At 45.1% G+C, this 20,177-nt stretch overlaps 2 protein-coding genes across 2 annotated transcripts in view; one reads left to right on the top strand and one right to left on the bottom strand.

Moving 5' to 3' along the window:
- The window catches only part of SNRNP200 (small nuclear ribonucleoprotein U5 subunit 200), a 35,686-nt gene extending 29,489 nt beyond the window's left edge, over positions 1-6,197 (top strand). The window contains exons 35-45 of the mRNA XM_069943435.1: positions 164-272; positions 352-460; positions 1,187-1,376; positions 1,465-1,629; positions 1,715-1,836; positions 1,930-2,073; positions 2,159-2,335; positions 2,448-2,608; positions 3,274-3,355; positions 3,492-3,584; positions 5,786-6,197. Coding sequence (XP_069799536.1) covers positions 164-272; positions 352-460; positions 1,187-1,376; positions 1,465-1,629; positions 1,715-1,836; positions 1,930-2,073; positions 2,159-2,335; positions 2,448-2,608; positions 3,274-3,355; positions 3,492-3,584; positions 5,786-5,929 — 1,496 coding nt within the window. The 3' untranslated portion in view covers positions 5,930-6,197. The remainder of the gene's footprint in view (positions 1-163; positions 273-351; positions 461-1,186; positions 1,377-1,464; positions 1,630-1,714; positions 1,837-1,929; positions 2,074-2,158; positions 2,336-2,447; positions 2,609-3,273; positions 3,356-3,491; positions 3,585-5,785) is intronic.
- Positions 6,198-11,274: 5,077 nt separating this feature from the next.
- CIAO1 (cytosolic iron-sulfur assembly component 1) lies at positions 11,275-20,081 on the bottom strand. The gene is made up of 8 exons (XM_069958575.1): positions 19,994-20,081; positions 17,722-17,873; positions 16,907-17,055; positions 16,693-16,804; positions 16,479-16,567; positions 15,964-16,165; positions 12,203-12,278; positions 11,275-11,777 (listed from the first exon to the last, which is right to left on the bottom strand). Exons 2-8 carry the CDS (start codon positions 17,858-17,860, stop codon positions 11,543-11,545), a joined length of 1,002 nt encoding a protein of 333 aa, XP_069814676.1. The 5' UTR covers positions 17,861-17,873; positions 19,994-20,081; the 3' UTR covers positions 11,275-11,542.
- Positions 20,082-20,177: the final 96 nt, after the last annotated feature.

Raw genomic sequence — 20,177 nt, 5'->3', positions numbered from 1 at the left:
CTATATCAAATCCTCAGTCATCTATATCTCTTCATGCTGCTATTCAATAGCTACTTTCCATGTATCAGATGCATGGTTCTGTACAGTTAGTAATAATCCATGCACCATATGCAATTGATGACTTCACTGTCTCTTAGATATTAATCCTTCTTGTCCACAACAGGGGCCGTGCAGGTGATTGTAGCTTCTCGCAGCCTTTGCTGGGGTCTGAACATTTCTGCTCATCTAGTTATCATCATGGACACTCAGTATTACAATGGAAAGATTCATGCGTACGTATAGTTCACTCTGTAAACGTTGAGTTTATTTACTGTAAAATTTGCCCTCCTAATATTTTTCCCTTTTTATTAGGTATGTGGATTATCCTATCTATGATGTTCTCCAGATGGTGGGATATGCAAACAGACCTTTGCAAGACGACGAAGGCCGATGTGTTATTATGTGTCAAGGATCAAAGAAGGTAAGAGAACGGACATTTCCATCCTTCCTTGTGTTTTTTAAAGTGTCACTGTCATTTAATTTTTTTGCAGAAATCAATAGTCCAGGTGATTAAGAAACTTTGTAATTGGGTTTATTAGGCAAGTATGCCATTATCTGCATTCAAAAAGACTCCCTCCCCCCCCTCCCTCCTCTCTCTCATTCACTGCTCATTATCAGGAAATCTTGACTTTTTTTCATCATTCGGGCCCTGTCTGCTCTATGGAGAGGGGAGGAGGGAGATTAGTCGGCAGCAGAGAGCAGAGAACAAAGAATTACACAGTGGGAAGCTGTATGAAAGCCAGTATTCGGAGGTCAGTGGTGACTTCAGAGGAGATAGCCCGGTGATGCAGCTGTAAATTAACTTTGTTGTCCTCTTTTGGTGCTCATCTCCCTTCCCCACCCCTCCCCTCTCCATAGATAACCATAAAGACAGGGGGGAGAGCTTCAAACTGCTTTTTCATAATAAAAATGCATTTTTCGGCTAATAAACCCAATTAAAAAGTTACTTAAAAACGCCTGTACTATTGATTTCTGCAAAAAAAAGATTTAAACGACAGTGACCCTTTAAGTATTGTATATATCACTATATATCGTATACTAGATTATTTATTACATTAGGTATTATGCTTTAGTTACAGTGGCTGTTTTTGTTTGTCTGTAATATATTCACTTTTTTATTTTTTCTACCCTTTTTAACTTCTTCCAGGACTTTTTCAAGAAATTCCTGTATGAGCCTCTGCCGGTTGAATCTCACTTGGATCACTGCTTACATGACCATTTCAATGCCGAGATTGTCACCAAAACCATAGAAAACAAACAGGACGCAGTGGACTACTTGACCTGGACATTCCTGTACAGACGGATGACACAGAATCCAAACTACTACAACCTGCAGGGTGAGGACTGGATACAGATTGGTACGGTTAGTTTAACTGAGTGCCTCGGGTTCTAGAGAACTAAAGTCATTATTTGGCTACATTTCAGGGGTGTCTCACAGACATCTGTCGGACCACTTGTCAGAACTGGTTGAACAGACGCTCAGCGACCTAGAACAGTCCAAATGCATCAGCATTGAAGATGAAATGGATGTTGCTCCTCTCAATCTGGGCATGATAGCAGCTTATTATTACATCAACTACACCACCATAGGTGAAGAAAACCTCCTTACTCTATCTTCTCGGAATATTCTCTGGCTCCAGCCCAAGCTAATCCTTCTTCTACTTTTTTTTCCTAGAATTGTTTAGCATGTCCTTGAATGCCAAGACCAAGGTGCGGGGATTGATAGAAATTATCTCCAATGCTGCGGAGTATGAAAGCATACCTATCCGCCACCGTGAGGATAACCTGCTGCGCCAGGTAAGCGAGGAGAAAAGTAATAGAAGGATCTAGTAGTAGAATGATGATTTAGTGATTTACAGTCATGTAAATTATTCTTCTTTTACCCTCCAGCTGGCACAGAAAGTTCCTCATAAGCTTACTAATCCTAAATTCAATGACCCCCATGTGAAGACCAACCTACTGCTCCAGGCTCACCTCTCCAGGATGCAGCTGAGCGCAGAACTCCAGTCAGATACAGAGGAAATCCTTAGTAAGGTGAGGAATAAGGTACAATGCAATGTCTGCTAAGTCATCCCAGAATTACACCACTTAACCTTCACTGTATGTGTCTATTCTCCAGGCAATCCGGCTCATCCAGGCATGTGTGGATGTGCTCTCCAGTAATGGTTGGCTCAGCCCAGCTCTCGCTGCTATGGAATTGGCACAAATGGTCACCCAAGCCATGTGGTCCAAGGACTCCTATCTGAAACAGTTGCCGCACTTCACGTCTGAGCACATAAAGAGGTGCACAGACAAGGTAAGATGGCATCTGTAATGCTACTCTGCTTCTGGTATAACCTCTCTCAGTATTATCATAGTGACCACCTTTCAGGGCACACCTCTGACCACTGATGTATCTTATAATGCAGGGAGTGGAGAGCGTGTTCGACATTATGGAGATGGAGGACGAGGATCGTACTGAGCTGCTGCAACTCTCCGACGGCCAGATGGCTGATGTGGCCAGATTCTGCAACCGCTATCCCAATATTGAACTCTCTTATGAGGTGGCGGAGAAGGAAATGATTAGGAGGTAAGTGCTGGCAATGCAATAATATGTTTGTAAGAGTTCTATGGCTTCAGTTCTATGAATCTGGTGTCCTGAAATGATCATTATAACATCGGCCCCTAGCAGCGCTTATAGGTAGTGGTTACACTTTAATATTGTCCAAAAACACGAGGATTCTCTGACAGCCTTTTATCTATGGGATAGCCAAATTGCCTACTGAAATATGGAGATGGTAGGGGAAAAAAAGCAGAAAATATTTTTGGCTATGATATTGATGGCTTATCCTTAGGATAGGCAATCCATAGCCGATCAGGGGAAGTGCAACTCCCAGCATCCCCATTATTCAGATGACTGAAAGGGCAAATGCAGCGCTCCCTTGTTTACTGGGCGCAGTTCAGTACTGTTTACCCAAATGCCCTTTAGAGAGCTGCAGTACCTGGCATTGCCACTGCAAAATGTACAGAGCTGTACCTGGTAAACTATATAAAATGGCCACAATTTATGCTAGAACACCACAGGCCCTTTGCAGATTGTGGACATGTTGGGTTTTTAGGCCCATGATAATGATTGCTTATCCTTGGTCTAGACCATCCATATCAAGTCCTAGAGAACTCCTTTAAGTCCTCAGGTATAAGCTGTCTTTAATGTATAGAGCTCTCGGCTAATGTGACTTGTTTCTTTTATTTCAGCGGAGGAGCTGTCGTGGTACTTGTGCAGCTAGAACGAGAAGAGGAAGTTACAGGACCAGTTATTGCCCCCCTATTCCCTCAGGTATGGTCTACAGTCAGAGATCAATCTGCTGTGTGTTTTTTATGACTTCCTAGACCATTCTTCATTCTTTTTTTTTTGACTAATTTAACATGTAATCTGACGCTTTTTAATGAAGTTTACATGTTCATCCTTGTAGAAACGTGAGGAGGGCTGGTGGGTTGTCATCGGAGATGCAAAATCAAACAGCCTGATTTCCATCAAGAGACTGACGCTTCAGCAGAAGGCCAAGGTGAGTACCAGATAGACACATGTTTTAGAAGAAATAAAAGTGTTGTTTTTTATTTCCAATATTTTTTCCTGGGTAGGCCATATGGAAGTCCTGCAATAGTGCAAGCGCCAGGATGTACCGCACATACTTCCTCTGTTATACACACGATAAAAACCTATTCTAAAGAGTTTAAAAATGAGGTTCTTAGCAATCTATTTGATCAAACAGAGTGTACCAACTCACCACACCAAGGTGCCCTCGGAGAGATGGTCCTACTCTAGCATTGGCCTCTCACATTAAGCCTACACACTGGGATCCAACTAATCTCTGTTTAAAACATTCACAGTAGATGGGTAGAGTGCTAGCCAAGGAGGTAGACACACACCCCATATATAACACTAGAAGCAAACTGCATAGTGTGAACTGAGGTGGTGAAGTGCTGGCCATTTTTTTGCATTAGTGCAGCAGGGGCTGTCTGCTTTATGACAGCTGGTCGGTAATGGTCAAAGTGTCCACAGGCTAATCCAGCCTCCATGAAGAGGTATATAGAAGCCCCCAGGGAATGGGATATAGGAGCTGCATACAAAGATTGTTCTGCATATAGTGTTATCTTGCCTCCAGTACTGCCACCTGTCATTACATTTTTAGCAGTCTACACAGAGAGGGCAGATTCAAAGTTTTAGTGATCCTGGTTCTGTTCAATTAAAACTATAGGGAGGATCTGAGAGTAACAGCTGTCGTACGAATACTTATATTGCCACTTTGTGAAACCTTGGCTCAGGGCACCACAGTGGTATTCCAATATCGCAAATGTATTGCTATTGGATTGCAGTGTTGTGCTATTGCGATAACTGGAGAAAACTGTATTACCACATGTGAGATTGTGCGGTTATCTTGTCTTAAAGGGGTTGTCCAGCAAAAATCTTTTTCTTTCAAATCAACTGGTGTCAGAAAGTTATATAGATTTATAATTTACTTAAAAAAATCTCAAGTCTTCCCACACTTTTATAATGTTTTTACTTTCAGTCTGACACAGTGCTCTCTGCTGATATCTCTGGCCAAGACAGGAATTGTCCAGAGCAGGAGGGGTTTTCTATGGGCATTCATAGAAAACCGACACAGAGTTCCTGTCTTGGCCAGAGATGTCAGCAGAGAGCACTGTGTCAGGCTGAAAATAAAACATTCCCTGCAGGACATACAGAAGCTTATAAGTATGGGAAGACTTGAGATTTTTTAATAGAAGTAAATTATAAATCTGTATAACTTTCTGACACCAGTTGATTTGAAAGAAAAAGATTTTTGCTGGACAACCCCTTTAAAAGGAACCTGCCATCACTTTAGTGTGGTGCAAACCATGCATTATGAGGACAGTCACCTGCAGCTTATCCCAGTCCTATTAGCCTCCATTGATACATTTCACCCTGTTTGGATATAGAGAGAGACCTATCAAGCAAGGCCAGTGGAGCAGTGAGATGCCATCAGGGACAATTCTCCCCCCCCCCCCCCCCCCCACTTTCTCCATGATGTGGTGGTTTAGGCAGCAAGAAAATAATGACAGGCTCCCTTTAAATTGTGTGCAATATGCCAGCAAGATTCCAGGCCTTAAAGTGTCACAGTCGTTAAAATCTTTTTTGCAGAAATCAATAGTACAGGCAATTTTTAAGAAACTTTGTAATTGGGTTTATTAGCCGAAAAATGAAAAAGCAGTTTGAAGCTCTCCCCCACCCCCGTCTTCATGGTTTTCTATGGAGAGGGAAAGGGTGGAGGGAGATGAGGCACCAAAACAGGACAACAAAAAGTTAATTTACAGCTACATCACCAGGCTATCTCCTCTGAAGTTAGCACTGACCTCTGAATACAGCTTTCACACAGGTCCTGCTGTGTAATCCTTTGTTTTATGCTCTCTGCTGCCGACTAATCTCCCTCCTCCCCCCTCTCCATAGGTTACACAGGGCTCGACCGATGTAAAAGAGTGGAAATTTCCTGATAATGAGCAGTGGATGGGAGGGGGGGGGGGGGGGAGACCTGGGAAAAAGCTTTTTAAATGCAGATAATGGCATATTTGCCTAATAAACCCAATTACAAAGTTTCTTCATCGCCTGGACTATTGATTTCTGCAAAAAAAAAAAAAAGACAGTGACTCTTTAAGACTTCTTTTAACATGTTGACTGTTTTGAGAATGCTGCCCATATGTCTAATCCGCTTGTTTTTCGTTCCCTCAGGTTAAGCTGGATTTTGTGGCTCCAGCCACCGGGACGCACAATTACACCCTTTACTTCATGAGCGACGCTTACATGGGATGTGACCAGGAGTACAAGTTCAGCGTAGATGTAAAAGAGGCCGAGAGCGACAGCGACTCAGATTAGGACGTTCTCATTTCAGGAGGGTTAATGTTAGTCCAGATCATTGTCTTTCTTACTCTGCAAGTGAAATGAAGCAAGTGTTCCGGAGTTCTTGTAGACAATGTTGTTGTAAATAGGAGCTGTTTAATGTGATGCTCGGGAACAGTGTGACACCAGTGAATATGTAATGAGAGGCACAGCAGGGAGCTTATGTAATGACAGAAGAATCTTTACAAGTCCTTGTCCTTGTTTTGTCTCTAACTAGTTTATAAAATAAACTTTTGGTTTTGTATCTTGTGTTCATGTCTTGTGAAAAAGTCACTGTTATAGGATTTGATTTCGCTGGGGGCATAGGCCAAGAAGAAAGTGTAAAAGTATTATGTCCTGGAGGCACCTGTAATGGAGAAGGAGTTAAGGTTTTTTTTGCCTTTAAAACAGCATGCTGGAACTTGAAGTTTTACAACAACGGGAAAGCCCAAAAGTCCAGAGGGGAAAGTACATTAACCCTTTTAACAACAGACGATGGGTATACCCATCATACTACCATTAAGATGATACAGAGAGGGGTCATGATGCGCTCCCATCCGCCTAAGCAGTACTTCTCAAGAATCCACATCAGCTATCTTGGGTCTCTCCAAACATTAACTGTAGTTCCAGCCCAATGAGGTTTCTCCATGCCTCAGACCAAGGGCTCCAGTTTTGGCTCTGCCCTCACTGACAACTATTTGGGCTTACTTGTCCACTCCCCTGAACATGCTTTTCAGTTTTGCCCCCCCCCCCCAATTGCCTGACCAACCCTAGTTTAGTCCAAGGCTTATTGTGACCTATCAGTCTGCACACCTTGGTACTTAAAGGGGTATTCCACTCAAACATAACTTTTGATATGTTGTTCCCCATGGTGAGATTAACAATTCCTTCCATATTCAGTCTCCTTCCCCCATTTCTGACCTGCTACTTTCTGAAGACACAAATCTGTGTGAGTTTTTCTCCTCTCCCCCCCCCCCCCCCTTTTTGAGACAGCTGATGTAACCAGGTCCCTTAGTTAGAGAATTGTTTACGTCAGCAATCTCCGAAAGGAGGGCAGATTTTTGTGTCTTCAACAGAAAGCAGCAGCTCAGAACTGGGGGAGACTAATTAGATAATAAGTATGGAAGGAATTGTTAGTTTTACCATGGGCAGCAACAAATAGTTATATTTGAGTGGAATACCCCTTTAGATGTTTCGTTTGGCACAGCTGCTGTCGTCTTAAAGGGAACCAATCACGCAGAAAATCAATGTAAAGCTAAGGATACGTGCTGGTAGATCACCCTGCACACTTCCCAAATATGCCCCTGTAACCTCTGTGCCCCCCTCAATTAGACAGTATTCTTACTTTGTTCAGGTCACGCGCTGTATGTAAATTTTTGGTAAGTAGTCAAGGTGGGCGTATGTAGTCACGGTCCGGGGCTGTAATCACACCCAGAGGGGCGTGATTCGGAGGCTTGCGGTCCAGTGACGTCATCCGGCGGCTTGCGTTGCGCATCGCGGCCGCGCCGACGTCTTCGGGAACCCGCGCATGCGCAGTACGTCAGCGTCGTCTCCCACCATACTGCGCATGACGGACATAGCCTCGAACTCACTTAGCGCCGGAGATCGTCGCTGGAGGCTGTGTTTCACCTGCTGGGCTCACCTCAATTCCTCTTTCTGCAGAAATTTGGTATTCCTCATCAGTTCTTTCTTCACTGCCACCAATGATTTACTTTGCAAACTCTCCCTGTCACCAATGATTTTATTTGCAGGTCTTCACTGCCACCAATGATTTTATTTGCAGGTCCCCACTGCCACCAACGATTAACCCCCCCACTGCCACCAATGATAATCCCCCTCACTGCCACCAATGATAATCCCCCTCACTGCCACCAACGATTAACCCCCCCCCCCACTGCCACCAACGATTAACCCCCCCACTGCCACCAATGATAATCCCCCTCACTGCCACCAATGATAATCCCCCTCACTGCCACCAACGATTAACCCCCCCCACTGCCACCAACGATTAACCCCCCCCACTGCCACCAATGATTAACCCCCTCACTGCCACCAATGATAATCCCCCCCACTGCCACCAATGATAATCCCCCTCACTGCCACCAATGATAATCCCCCTCACTGCCACCAATGATAATCCCCCTCACTGCCACCAATGATAATCCCCCTCACTGCCACCAATGATAATCCCCCTCACTGCCACCAACGATTAACCCCCCCCCCCACTGCCACCAATGATTAACCCCCTCCACTGCCACCAATGATTAACCCCCTCACTGCCACCAATGATAACCCCCCCACTGCCACCAACGATTAACCCCCCCCCCACTGCCACCAATGATTAACCCCCCCCACTGCCACCAATGATTAATCCCCTCACTGCCACCAATGATAACCCCCCCACTGCTACCAACGATTAACCCCCCCCCACTGCCACAAACGATTAACCCCCTCACTGCCACCAATTATAACCCCCCACTGCCACCAACGATAACCCCCCCCCTGTACTGAGTGTTGGAAGTTATGGTGCGTTTACACAGAGATTTATCTTACAGATTTTTGAACCCAAAAGAAAAAACTGACTATAAACAGAGAACAGGTCATAAATGAAGGGATGAGACTTCTCCTTTTCTCAGATCCATTCCTGGCTTTGGCTTCAAAAATCTGGCAGATAAATCTCTGTGTAAACGCACCATAACATGGGATAATCAATGTTGGAAGTGAGGCGGTTAAAGACTGCTAGCAGTGAGGTGCTAATGCAATTATTGTTGGCAGTGAGGTGTGGGGGGGTTATGACTGGTGGCAGTGAGGGGGATTTTCATTGGTGGCAGTGGGGGGATTATCGTTGGTGGCAGTGAGGGGGATTATCATTGGTGGCAGTGAGGGGGTTAATCATTGGTGGCAGTGAGGGGGTTAATCATTGGTGGCAGTGAGGGGGTTATCATTGGTGGCAGTGGGGGGGTTATCATTGGTGGCAGTGGGGGGATTATTATTGGTGGCAGTGAGGGCGATTATCATTGGTGGCAGTGGGGACCTGCAAATAAAATCATTGGTGACAGTGAAGAAAGAACTTATGAGGAATACCAAATTTCTGCAGAAAGAGGAATTGAGGTGAGCCCAGCAGGTGAAACACAGCCTCCAGTGACGATCTCCGGCGCTAAGTGAGTTCGAGGCTATGTCCGTCATGCGCAGTAGGGCGGGAGACGACGCTGACTTACTGCGCATGCGCGGGTTCCCGAAGACGTCAGCCGCCGGATGACGTCACTGGACCGCAAGCCTCCGAATCACGCCCCTCTGGGCGTGATTACAGCCCCGGACCGTGACTACATACGCCCACCTTGACTACTTACCAAAAATTTACATACAGCGCGTGACTTGAACAAAGTAAGAATACTGTCTAATTGAGGGGGGCACATAGGTTACAGGGGCATATTTGGGAAGTGTGCTGGGTGATCTACCAGCACGTATCCTTAGCTTTACATTGATTTTCTGCGTGATTGGTTCCCTTTAAACACAGACTGCTCCTGCTTGTTTAAAACTACAGTACAAACTTCAGAAATCCTGACCTTGTATGAAGACCCTTCGGTTTTCTCTTGAGCTCTTTAGTGATGCTTCTTGTGTCTCATTTCTGGTTGTGCAGGATAAGTCAACACCATTTTATTTCAGAACCGAAAGTAAAAGGATATATCTGAGTACCCCAGTGGGTAATGGGTGAGAGGGGGGTGTCTATCTTTCACCCTCCCAATAGTTCATCAGTACACAGTGTGTTTTCATATTTTACCCCTCTGCTCCCAAATGTTGTAGACACTTTTTAATAAGGACTCTTGCTCTTCTTCTGTTCCTCTCCATGCCATCCTTGGGAGTGGTCACTTCTGTGGACACTATGCAGGCTTTTCCTCTTATAATCTCTTCTAGTCATATCTTCTATTTGGTGATCAGACTTGCTGTCTCAGGAGTTGGGGCTTTTACAGCAACCATAACTTGCTGAATCTGCTCTTACATCAAAAGTCATAGCACATCAAGAGACTGGACCTCCCTTCTGGATCACAGCTCACTTTGCCTGATCAGTGTGGACTATATCAGAAGTGTAATCACTAATTCCTGCACCAGCATGACTTCCCTCCCCATACACACACACACCACTACTACTGAAGTATCAAAGCTCCTTTACCGACACAACTTTCACATATTATGCAGCACTGATGGGGCTCTGTTTAAAATGATATGACGTATATATAAGTATAAAAAAAAAAAACAACAGCATTTACCAGTAACTTTTGTTTTTGGCCAGAGAGTAGGTAAGGACATGTAATCCTATTCTCCACCCATATCCCTGCCCCTGTTAACAACGGACCTCTATTTTGGGGCTTAAAGGGGACGTTCAGTGCTTCCATAAAAAAAAAAAAATGTACAAAACGCATATAGGTGCACTCACCGATTCCCCACCAATTGTCAGACCTTTCCCACTTGTCTACGCTGCTCCTTTACCAGGATTCAAACTTATACATATGATCCCAGTTTTACATCATGGCACTCACCTGGGAAACTACATCTCCCATCATGCACTGCACCTCAGAGCCAACTGCTGGGTACCCAGACCTGTCTTGTACTATCTGACCACCACTGGCTCAATCTCCTTTTACTTTGCACAGTATACACAATGGCCCAGATTTATCAAACTGTGTAAAATATCCACTGATGTAAATTGCCCACAGCAACCAATCACAGCACAGCTTTCATTTTATCAGAGCTGAAAGCTGAGCTGTGATTGGTTTACACCAGTGTATATTTTGCACCGTTTGATAAATCTTTCCCCATATTTATCCAACTCTCTATTCATCTACATAGAGAGATGAAACAATGGTGTCTCCTCTCCCTTATACTACTCAGGGGAGGCTGTTCCCCCTCCCTCTGGCCATGTAATAACAGTGTGATGTCAGTGGTGGACAGGGTTACAGATGACATGTTACAGTTTGCCTGGCAACAAAAGAAACAGATCATGTGACCTCTGTCTCAGAAGGGAGGGGGAGGGCAGAGGAGCTGAGACCGAGAAGACCAGGAAGTGAGGATTTTCTGCAGCTTCAGGGTGTGTGACAGATAAACGGACCAATTCATGTAATAGAAACCTATTACAAACAGGCTTAGAGTATAGGTGGGGATTGGACAGGTTACATCTTTCTTAACCAGATTTCTCCCTTTAACACAAAATGCTTTAAAAAATATACACTAAATTGAAGCAAAAGATCTCCACCACTGCTTTTTTTTTTTTTTTTTTTTAAGTCAATTTGTTTAAAGTCAGAATATATATAGCATTAGTAGTAACAAGTTTGTAAACGACTCTGTACCTTTCAGCAATCCTTTAATTCTGAATTGCATTCTCATAAAATAAAACTACTATGGAACATGACTATGAGTAAGGACATCATGATGTCACTTAGCGGACACCCACAATTTATATCCGATACTTGAGACATATTGAAATGAATGTGATAATATACATAAAGTGGGTAAGAAGATGGTTAATATAGTGATAAGAGAAATGACCTGCATTTTCTGGTTCTGAGTAATTGAAAAGTCAATATTTAGATTTTAGGACAATCCATTTCTACACTATTCTGGGCGCTGATACTGCCAAAATGCCATTTCTCCATCATCACTGCAAGAAGCCAAGAGACCGGGTTGTTTAGGGTGCCATGCCACACAGTTGACATCTTGAGAGTGGGCTCGGGGCATGTGGGCTGTCAGAGAGAACGTCGCTTGCAGAGGATCAGAGCCGGCGTCTTCTTCAAAGATCCTGATAGCGTCATCTCCACAGGCCGTAGCAATGGAACCGGTCAGATGACTCCTATGGGTAAAAGGCCATAGAAGGAACGTCAGAATGTCCCTTGTCTATCCACCCCAATTACTGATCCTGAGTTTTCTCCTTATCCCCAAGTTGGAAGGCTACAACCAATGTTACGTATTACTCCAATACGTACAGAATGAAAATGAGGCATCCATGCACCTCTATGCAGACCTACTGTGTGTTTTCCCCATAGTGAGACTATAAACCCACTCTATGGGCCAGTTCAAACTGCAGAAAAAAGGCGGAAATTCCTAGTGGAATCCCTGCCACAGACTCTACCTGCCTCACGGTCTCAAAATTTCTGCAGTGTAGTCTGATCCTGCAGCTATGTTTTACCCTCTTCCATCAAGATCTGCTCCCAGTCAATCCACAGACAGCAAATGTATGGAAAGAACAGCACTGGACAACAATTGCCTACTGCTTACCAATGAACATCATAGATGGTCCTGGTGTGGTATCCTGTCAGGGTACATACACACTTCCAAGTGGGATCCTTTTTACCTAAATAAAAATGGGAACATTAAAGAAACTGGAGAGAATTACAAGCTGTGCCCAGAAAGAACAATGCCATAAGAAGAGACTGTCCGTCCAGCTGTGCTTGAAGTGGAGCTGTCACAATTTTTTTTTTTAGAGAAGCCAACAGAGGTTGTGATCGCAAACAGTTTTGCAATTTACAATTTACACTTTTTTTTTCTACTAAAACATGGCCACTTTCTACCATAAACAGCACCATCCTTGTCTCCAGTAAGTGCAGGGAAAAAAAAACACTTTGGGGGAGATTTATCAAACATGGTGTAAAGTAAAACTGGCTCAGTTGCCCCTAGCAACCAATCAGATTCCACCTTTCATTCCTCACAGACTCTTTGGAAAATGAAAGGTGTAATCTGATTGGTTGCTAGGGGTAACTGAGCCAGTTTCACTTTACACCATGTCTGATAAATCTCCCCCTATATGTGCATTTCCAGTAATAAGTGTATATTGGGGATTTGTATAAGATTTGGGGGAAGGAATTTTTGCTGGACTTCTCCTTTAAGCTTCATTCACTTTAAAGGAATTAAGCTGCAAAACCTACACCCAAAGAGTAGGGCTGTCCATGAAAGAAAGTGGCCATGTTTTTGTAGTGCTGGATAACCCCTTTAAATCTACGTTATACACATGGCCACTAGGTGTCTCCCTTCCTGTCAAACTGCGGTTCATGCTCCCTCCATGCTGATATATAATTAGCCAAAGTAAAACAGGTGTCTTTCTTGTATGAGCACAGAGGACTGGGACTTCCTGTGTTTAGACCAAATATCAGCACAGGGGGAGCATGGAGCATGTATAACCTTGATTTAAACATAGAAAACAAACAAAAAAAAAGGGAGTATATTGCAAAACTGCTTATAAATACAACCCCTTAATTTCTTTAAAATGTTTTTGATCCAAGCACTTTATATACAGGGGATGGACAAAAAAAATAACTAGAACACTCCGATTTTTACATTGCCAAAATGTACTCCTCCTGATACATCTCATCTGCAAAGTCCCTTTTTCCTTAGGGTGCCCTTACACAGAGAGATTTATCTAACAGATTTTTGAAGCCAAAGCCAGGAATGGATTTGAGAAGAGAAGAAATGTCAACCTTTCCTTTACGACCTATTCTCTGTTTATAGTCTGTTCCTGGCTTTGGCTTCAAAAATCTGTCAGGTAAATCTCTCTGTGTAAAGGCACCCTTAGTCACTTTGTTTTTGGTTAAACTTTATTAAAGGGGTAGTGCGGTGAAAAGCATTTCCCCTCATTCCCTCCCCACATGCAAAGTTATATAACTTCATAATATACATTGGTAGCCAATTCCAGGTCCTTACCCCACTTTCCCTGGTCCCGCTGGCCACCGGAAGTGGCTTACTTCCGGGTTCGTCAGGACCATCTTACAACCCCGGGCGCCATCTGGGGGTCGACACGTAGGCCGGCACCTCATGATCTGCGGCGTTCCTTGGGCTCCCAGGCACTCCCTCCCTGCTTGGCACGCCTCTCCTACCTCCCCAAGCTCTGCAATTGGGTCCTGCTTCACTCTGTCTCTCTCTCTGTCAGAACTATTACAACTGCAAGTCCCAGCACACCCGATGGTGATACACGTATCAGGCCAGTGTGTATGACCATCGGGTCTGCTGGGACCTGCAGTTCTAGGCTATGTTCACACTACGTATCTTTCCGCTCGTAGTGCGAACCGAGAATATATGCACGTAGTTTTGAGGTTGATGCGTTCGCTTGAAAGTAAACGATATACGGCCGCACAATGCACACTACGTATGAACTTACGACCTGATCGTATACGGGGCCGTGAAAAATGAACAAGACCATTGTTTGAGGACGGTAATGTTCAAACTCACGGCCGTGGATTTCCATGCGGTCCCATTTGAAGTACTTATTTCAGCTAAATTGAACTTGATTTTTCGATCCAAAAGGTTCTGTGTGGTTTTTGGGGCTGGGCGAAGATTTCCAAGTAAATGACCTGCCTCAGATCGCGTCGAAACAAGCTAGGGAAGCATAACTCTACTACGGGCGTATGTTCGCAGTGCGTACGCATCCGGCCACATGTCTATTTTTACTACGCCCGTAGTTTAAGCCGCACATGTACGCCGGCGTAAGAAATGCAGCCGGAATCGTACGCAGTGTGAACATAGCCCTAATAGTACTGACAGCTGTACAGAGAGCGACAGGGTAAAGCAGGTCATAAACATACAGTCATGTAACCCCCCTCCCCCGGGTATACAGTCATGTACGACCGCCCCGACTCCCATCCGCCCCGCTTGGGTTATACAGTGATGTGCGATCGCCCACCCGATGTATACAGTCATGTACACCCCCCCTGTATACAATCCTGTTCCCCCCTGCAGGCACCTGGCGGGCAGGTGACAGTGCCGCAGAGTCGCCATCTACCTCCTGTGTCCTGTAACCCCGCCGGCACCGCCACCACTATCGACACTCCCTCCCAGCGCGGCTCAAAGCTGACAGTACTGCACAGTGGCCATTTTGAGTTCATTGAGTCCGGCAGCTGTGCGGCACTGTCAGCTGTGAGCCGCGCTGAGGGGGAACGTCGATGATGGTGGTGGTGGTGCCGGCGGGGTTACAGGACACAGGAGGTAGATGGCGACTCTGCGGCACTGTCACCTGCCCGATGGGTGGGAGGTGACAGATGTCGTTAGCGGTGCCTGCAGGGGGAGCAGGATTGAATACAGGGGAGGGGGGGGGGAACAGCATTGTATACAGGAGGGGGGGGGGCGTACACGACTGTATACATCGGGTGGGCAATCACTGTGATGTGCTACACACTGGCCTGATATGTGTATCACCATCGGGTGCGCTGGAACTTGCAGTTGTAATAGTTCTGACAGAGAGAGAGACAGAGTGAAGCAGGACCCAATTGCAGAGCTTGGGGAGGTAGGAGAGGCGTGCCAAGCAGGGAGGGAATGCCTGGGAGCCCAAGGAACGCCGCAGATCATGAGGTGCCGGCCTAAGTGTCGACCCCCAGATGGGGCCCGGGGCTGTAAGATGGTCCTGACGAACCCGGAAGTAAGCCACTTCCGGTGGCCAGCGGGACCAGGGAAAGTGGGGTAAGTACCTGGAATTGGCTACCAATGTTTATTATGAAGTTATATAACTTTGCATGTGGGGAGGGAATGAGGGGAAATGTTTTTCACCACACTACCCCTTTAACTCTATAAGGGACCTGATATGTCAGACCTGACACAGGCATTATCGTTTTTTGATGTTTTTACAAACTTCAGCTGGTGCAGAATTTAGCGCATTGTTGCTGCCTCAGCTTCCCACACTTTATATCATGGTGTGTGTTCATGAATGATACATAGCCTCATAGACTGACCATTCGAATGTGAGGAAAGGAGGGGGTGGCCATATAATGGCGTGTCCGGCTTTTTGAGGTCTGGGCTTCTGACAAATGCACAGGCTGTGGAATCCATGTTCATGTGCTTTGCCCCACAGAATACAGCAGTGAGGATTGACTGTGTGCAAGGGGCCTAACATTCACCTGAACTTTCCGCACCCTTCTATAAGAAATGAATGCCAGGAACCAGTCTGTCAGAATGATGACTTTCATACAAAGGTGCAACTGTGATGATCACAACTAAAGTTTTTTTTTGCATCCGCTAACATTCCCCGTGTAATCCGTGCTATTACATTTCCTTACCTTGCTCTTCTCCAGACCTTATGTGTCTCCAGATCCGCAGAGTCTTATCATCACTGCAGGTGGCCAACTGCTCCCCACTCTGATCAAACGACAAACTCCATACGGTGGACGTGTGACCTTCCAGAGTGGCACAGCACACCCAGTCATCCTCCTCCTCATGGTACAGCTTCACAGTGTCATCATAGCTGGCTGAGGCTAATACCTATACATAGGGACATAGTTACAGAAGATAAAGTGATAACATGTCAGTACAGGGCAAAATATATCAGTTATGTGCGCACCATTTTCTGTTACTGTGCCCCCTTTAAATTGACATGCAACCCTCTACAAGAGCACCCTGTCAGTACAGCACTAGGGGAACCTTATGAGACCGGGCCCTGTCCTGAGAGATCCAAAGCCATGTAAGTGTGTGGCGCTGAGTCTCGCTATGGCTCCATCTTACAAGGTTCCATTGAGCGCAGTACAATAGTCATTTTTTAATGTAATCCTGGCTTGTAGTATGCCTGACCTCTCACCTCTTGGTTTGGGTGCCACACTACATGCTTCACATCCTGTGTGTGTGAGTTCAAGACACTGACACACTCATATTCCTCCTCTTCATCAACTGCAGGAAACAACAGATACAAGACGGATAATAAAGTTACACGGCGGAAACAAGAATACCGGCTTTACCAAGCTGTCATGAAACGCAGCATTGGGCACTGTACGCTGCTGTATACATAAGCTCACCTTCCCAAACCCACACACTCTTGTCACGGCTGCAGGTGGCCAGGAGACTGCCAGAAGGAGCCCAGGCCACAGACTTCACCTCATTCTCATGTCCTTCAAGGGTGGTGACACACTGGAAAGAAAAAACAGAATTGGTACTCTTATGGTCATACCCTTGTCTTCTCATTTAATAGATAATGCTGTTTGGCAGTGCCCTTCCTTAATGTCTCTGTACCTCAAAGTCACTGTTCTTCTTCATCCAAATGCAAGTGGTGGCATCAAAACTGGCAGAGGCTAGGTAATTCCCACAGGGTGACCATGCTACTTTCCGGACTGTGCGCTGGTGACCTTTTCCAAGGACTGACTTACAGACCCAGTTATCCCCTGCCGAGGCAAAAAATTATTACAATGAGGAATGTCAAACTGAGACATCCCCCAACGCACTTCACCAGTGATATTTCGGACTATGCCTGTCCTCCACTTAGCTTTTCTTTTAGTCATACTTAAAGGGAATCTGTCAGCTCTTTATAGATGCCTCCACCCTATTCTGGCTGATTTACTGCTATTTAAAAGGGGTTATCCAGCGAAAATCTTTTTCTTTCAAATCAACTGATATCAAGTTATAAAGATTTATAATTTACTTCTATTAAAAAATCTCAAGTCTTCCCATACTTATTAGCTGCTGTATGTCCTGCAAGAAATGTTGTTTTATTTTCAGCCTGACACAGTGCTCTCTGCTGACACCTCTGTCCAAGACAGGAACTCGGTCTCGGTTTTCTATGAATCCCCATAGAAAACCTCTCCTGCTCTGGGCAGTTCCTGTCTCGGCCAGAGATGTCAGCAGAGAGCACTGTGTCAGACTGAAAAATAAAACAACACTTCCTGCAGGACATACAGCAGCTAATGTATGGGAAGACTTGAGATTTTTTTTTTTTTTTTAATAGAAGTAAATTACAAATCTATATAACTTTCTGACACCAGTTGATATGAAAGAAAGAGATTTTCGCTTGACAACCCCTTCACGTGGTACAGCAACACAAGTGTACGTACCCTCCTTGCCCCAAATCCGGATAGTCTTATCTCCTCCACATGACGCTAGGAGAGTTCCTGTAGGGTTCCAGGCCAGGAACCAGCAGCGGGAGTCGGGGTGAGCGCTTACTCTGCACAGCAGGGTCAGCGAGTCCTTCATGCTGTGATCGATTCTGTGGAGAAATAAGATATGATAATACACGCACCTCTAATGGCGGCCACACGAGATCCCTTCCAGCACAGTGACAATGCACAGGTCCTGCCCTGATATAAGAGGTAACTACAGTCAGATGAGGATTAATGGCGCGGGCCAGTGGTAATAGCTCTGCATGAGATTGATTTTTCTATTAGTAAATCATTCAGCTTATAGCGAGGTATTTGTGCCCATGTATAGTTATGGTAACAGGAAGCGACTTCCATGACAATATGGAAAGAGGATGTCCAAATAGGATGACCCTTTCAGTTATACTACTTATATACCATCCCAAATATTTCTCAGTACTCCCTATACCCTCCTCATTGACCTTCCTGATCACCCCCCCCCCCCCCTTTGCTGCAATCCTTCTCCTCCCAGTTACTCTGAAGCTGAACACAAGTGATCTCATGTCTACGACGGGCGTCAGGCTTTCCTGATGAGTGAACATCTCTTCATATCTAGTTATTCATAATCAAATGCTTTTGTTAATACATTGCCATTGCTTTAATAAAGTTATTGCTTTGTGGTATTCATTAAAATAAATGTATAGTTTTTTAATTTACATATACATATATATACATACATACATTATATATATATATATATATATATATACACATACATACACACATATATATATACACACACACACACACACAGTAGTACCTTCGTTTAAGAGCATTTTAGTTTAAGAGCTCACAAATTTTCAAAATTGTGATTGGTTTAAGAGCATTGCTTTGGTTTAAGAGCTCCCTGTACTGGGTGGGAGGCGGAGCGGGGGAGGGGCATGGTCTGCATAGCGGGGTCTACAGCTCAGCACTCTGACCCAGGAAGTCTCCCTCACCTTCCAAATCATAGCAGATCCACTTCAGGCTTGGGCTTACATCAGAGGACAGGACTGTGGAGGTAATCTCTCCATAGCTGTAACCCCTCTCTCCCCGGACAGAGAGTGCTGCATGTATGTGCCCACATCTGTCCTGCTCATTCCTTCATGCTCCTTGCAGTCTCTGTTAGTCCTCACTATTATGGGGATCTGCAGCTCCATCCTGTATCTACAAACTGCTGCTGCAGGTTTATGCACTATGTACTATACATTATACTCCACATGCTGATTGCTATTACTGTACAGTAATTTATATCATCACATATCCAGCTGTTTCTCATTGTTTGTTTCATCTGTTTTACATGTTATTCAGAATTTAAAAAAAAATCATTATTTTTGGGGCGTGGAAGCAATTATCTGCATTTCTATGATTTCTTATGGAAAGTTTTGCTTTGGTATAAGAGTGGATTTGGATTACAAGCGCAGGAGACGTGGAGGATGAAGATATAATAATAATAATGCTTTTATTTGTATAGCGCACACAGATTCCGCAGCACTAATGGACTTACCGGACCAAGGAGTAAACGACAGTGCACGGGAACAGCGCTGAGGATGAAGGTAAGAGACATCTTCATCCTCGGCATCTCCTGCACAATAAGGGACTATCAGCAGGTTAGATTCTTCTAACCTGCTTATATTTCCACTTATAAGAGTCGCTCACAGCTCCTGAATCCATGATATTATGTGGACACTACATCCCACTAGTGCAGGGGCAGGCAACCTTGGTTCTTGAGCTGATGCAAAACTACAACTCCCATCATGCATGGACAGTCAAAGCTAAAGCCTCGGCTGTCCGGGCATGATGGGAGTTGTAGTTTTGCATCAGCTGGAGGGCCAAGGCTGCCCATCCCCTGCTATAGTACTGGGATGGGGTTATGCTGTTCTACAAGCCATGAAGCAATGAGAGGCCAGCCTCCACCCATCAGCACAATGAGGCCGCTATGGAGCTTACAGAAGTACCAAGAAATGGAGGCTAATCAAGGTCATAGTTACAAAACTACAACTCCCAGCATGCCCACCGTACCGGGGATGAAGTTTTGCAACAGCTGGACTGTCACAGGTTGGAGACCACTGCCCTGTATACAACCAGTGGCTGTCAGGGCATGCTGGGAATTGTAGTCTCACAAAAGCTGGACACCACAGCTATTCACACTTCACCCAGTTACTTTCCTCCTTCCATCTCGTCCTATAGTCACAACCCATGCCGCACTCACCCTCTCCCTGATTGTTTTCCCACGTTACTTCTCTCACTTCCTCCTCCCTCGGCCGCACTGCACTCTGGGACATCCGCCGCTGCTGCCTCCCCCGGTCATTCACAGAACTGCGCTTCCTAAACCGCACGCATTCTAATCACTGGAGGCCAAACATAATCTTCCATCCCCCGTCTCTTTTGCAGCG

This window comes from Dendropsophus ebraccatus, chromosome 1 (genome assembly GCF_027789765.1).
Source record: "Dendropsophus ebraccatus isolate aDenEbr1 chromosome 1, aDenEbr1.pat, whole genome shotgun sequence".
NCBI classification, from domain to species: Eukaryota; Metazoa; Chordata; class Amphibia; order Anura; family Hylidae; genus Dendropsophus; species Dendropsophus ebraccatus.
This window is presented reverse-complemented; position numbering and strand designations above follow the sequence as displayed.

Excerpts from the sequence above, each read along its gene's own strand:
- CIAO1 (XM_069958575.1), bottom strand. The coding sequence starts at position 17,860 with ATGAAGGACTCGCTGACCCTGCTGTGCAGAGTAAGCGCTCACCCCGAC. Across the intron at positions 17,056-17,721 it reads CCGGATTTGGGGCAAGGAGG|GGGATAACTGGGTCTGTAAG; the intron begins GTACGTACACTT and ends TTGCCTCGGCAG. Across the intron at positions 16,568-16,692 it reads GAGTGTGTGGGTTTGGGAAG|TTGATGAAGAGGAGGAATAT; the intron begins GTGAGCTTATGT and ends TGTTTCCTGCAG.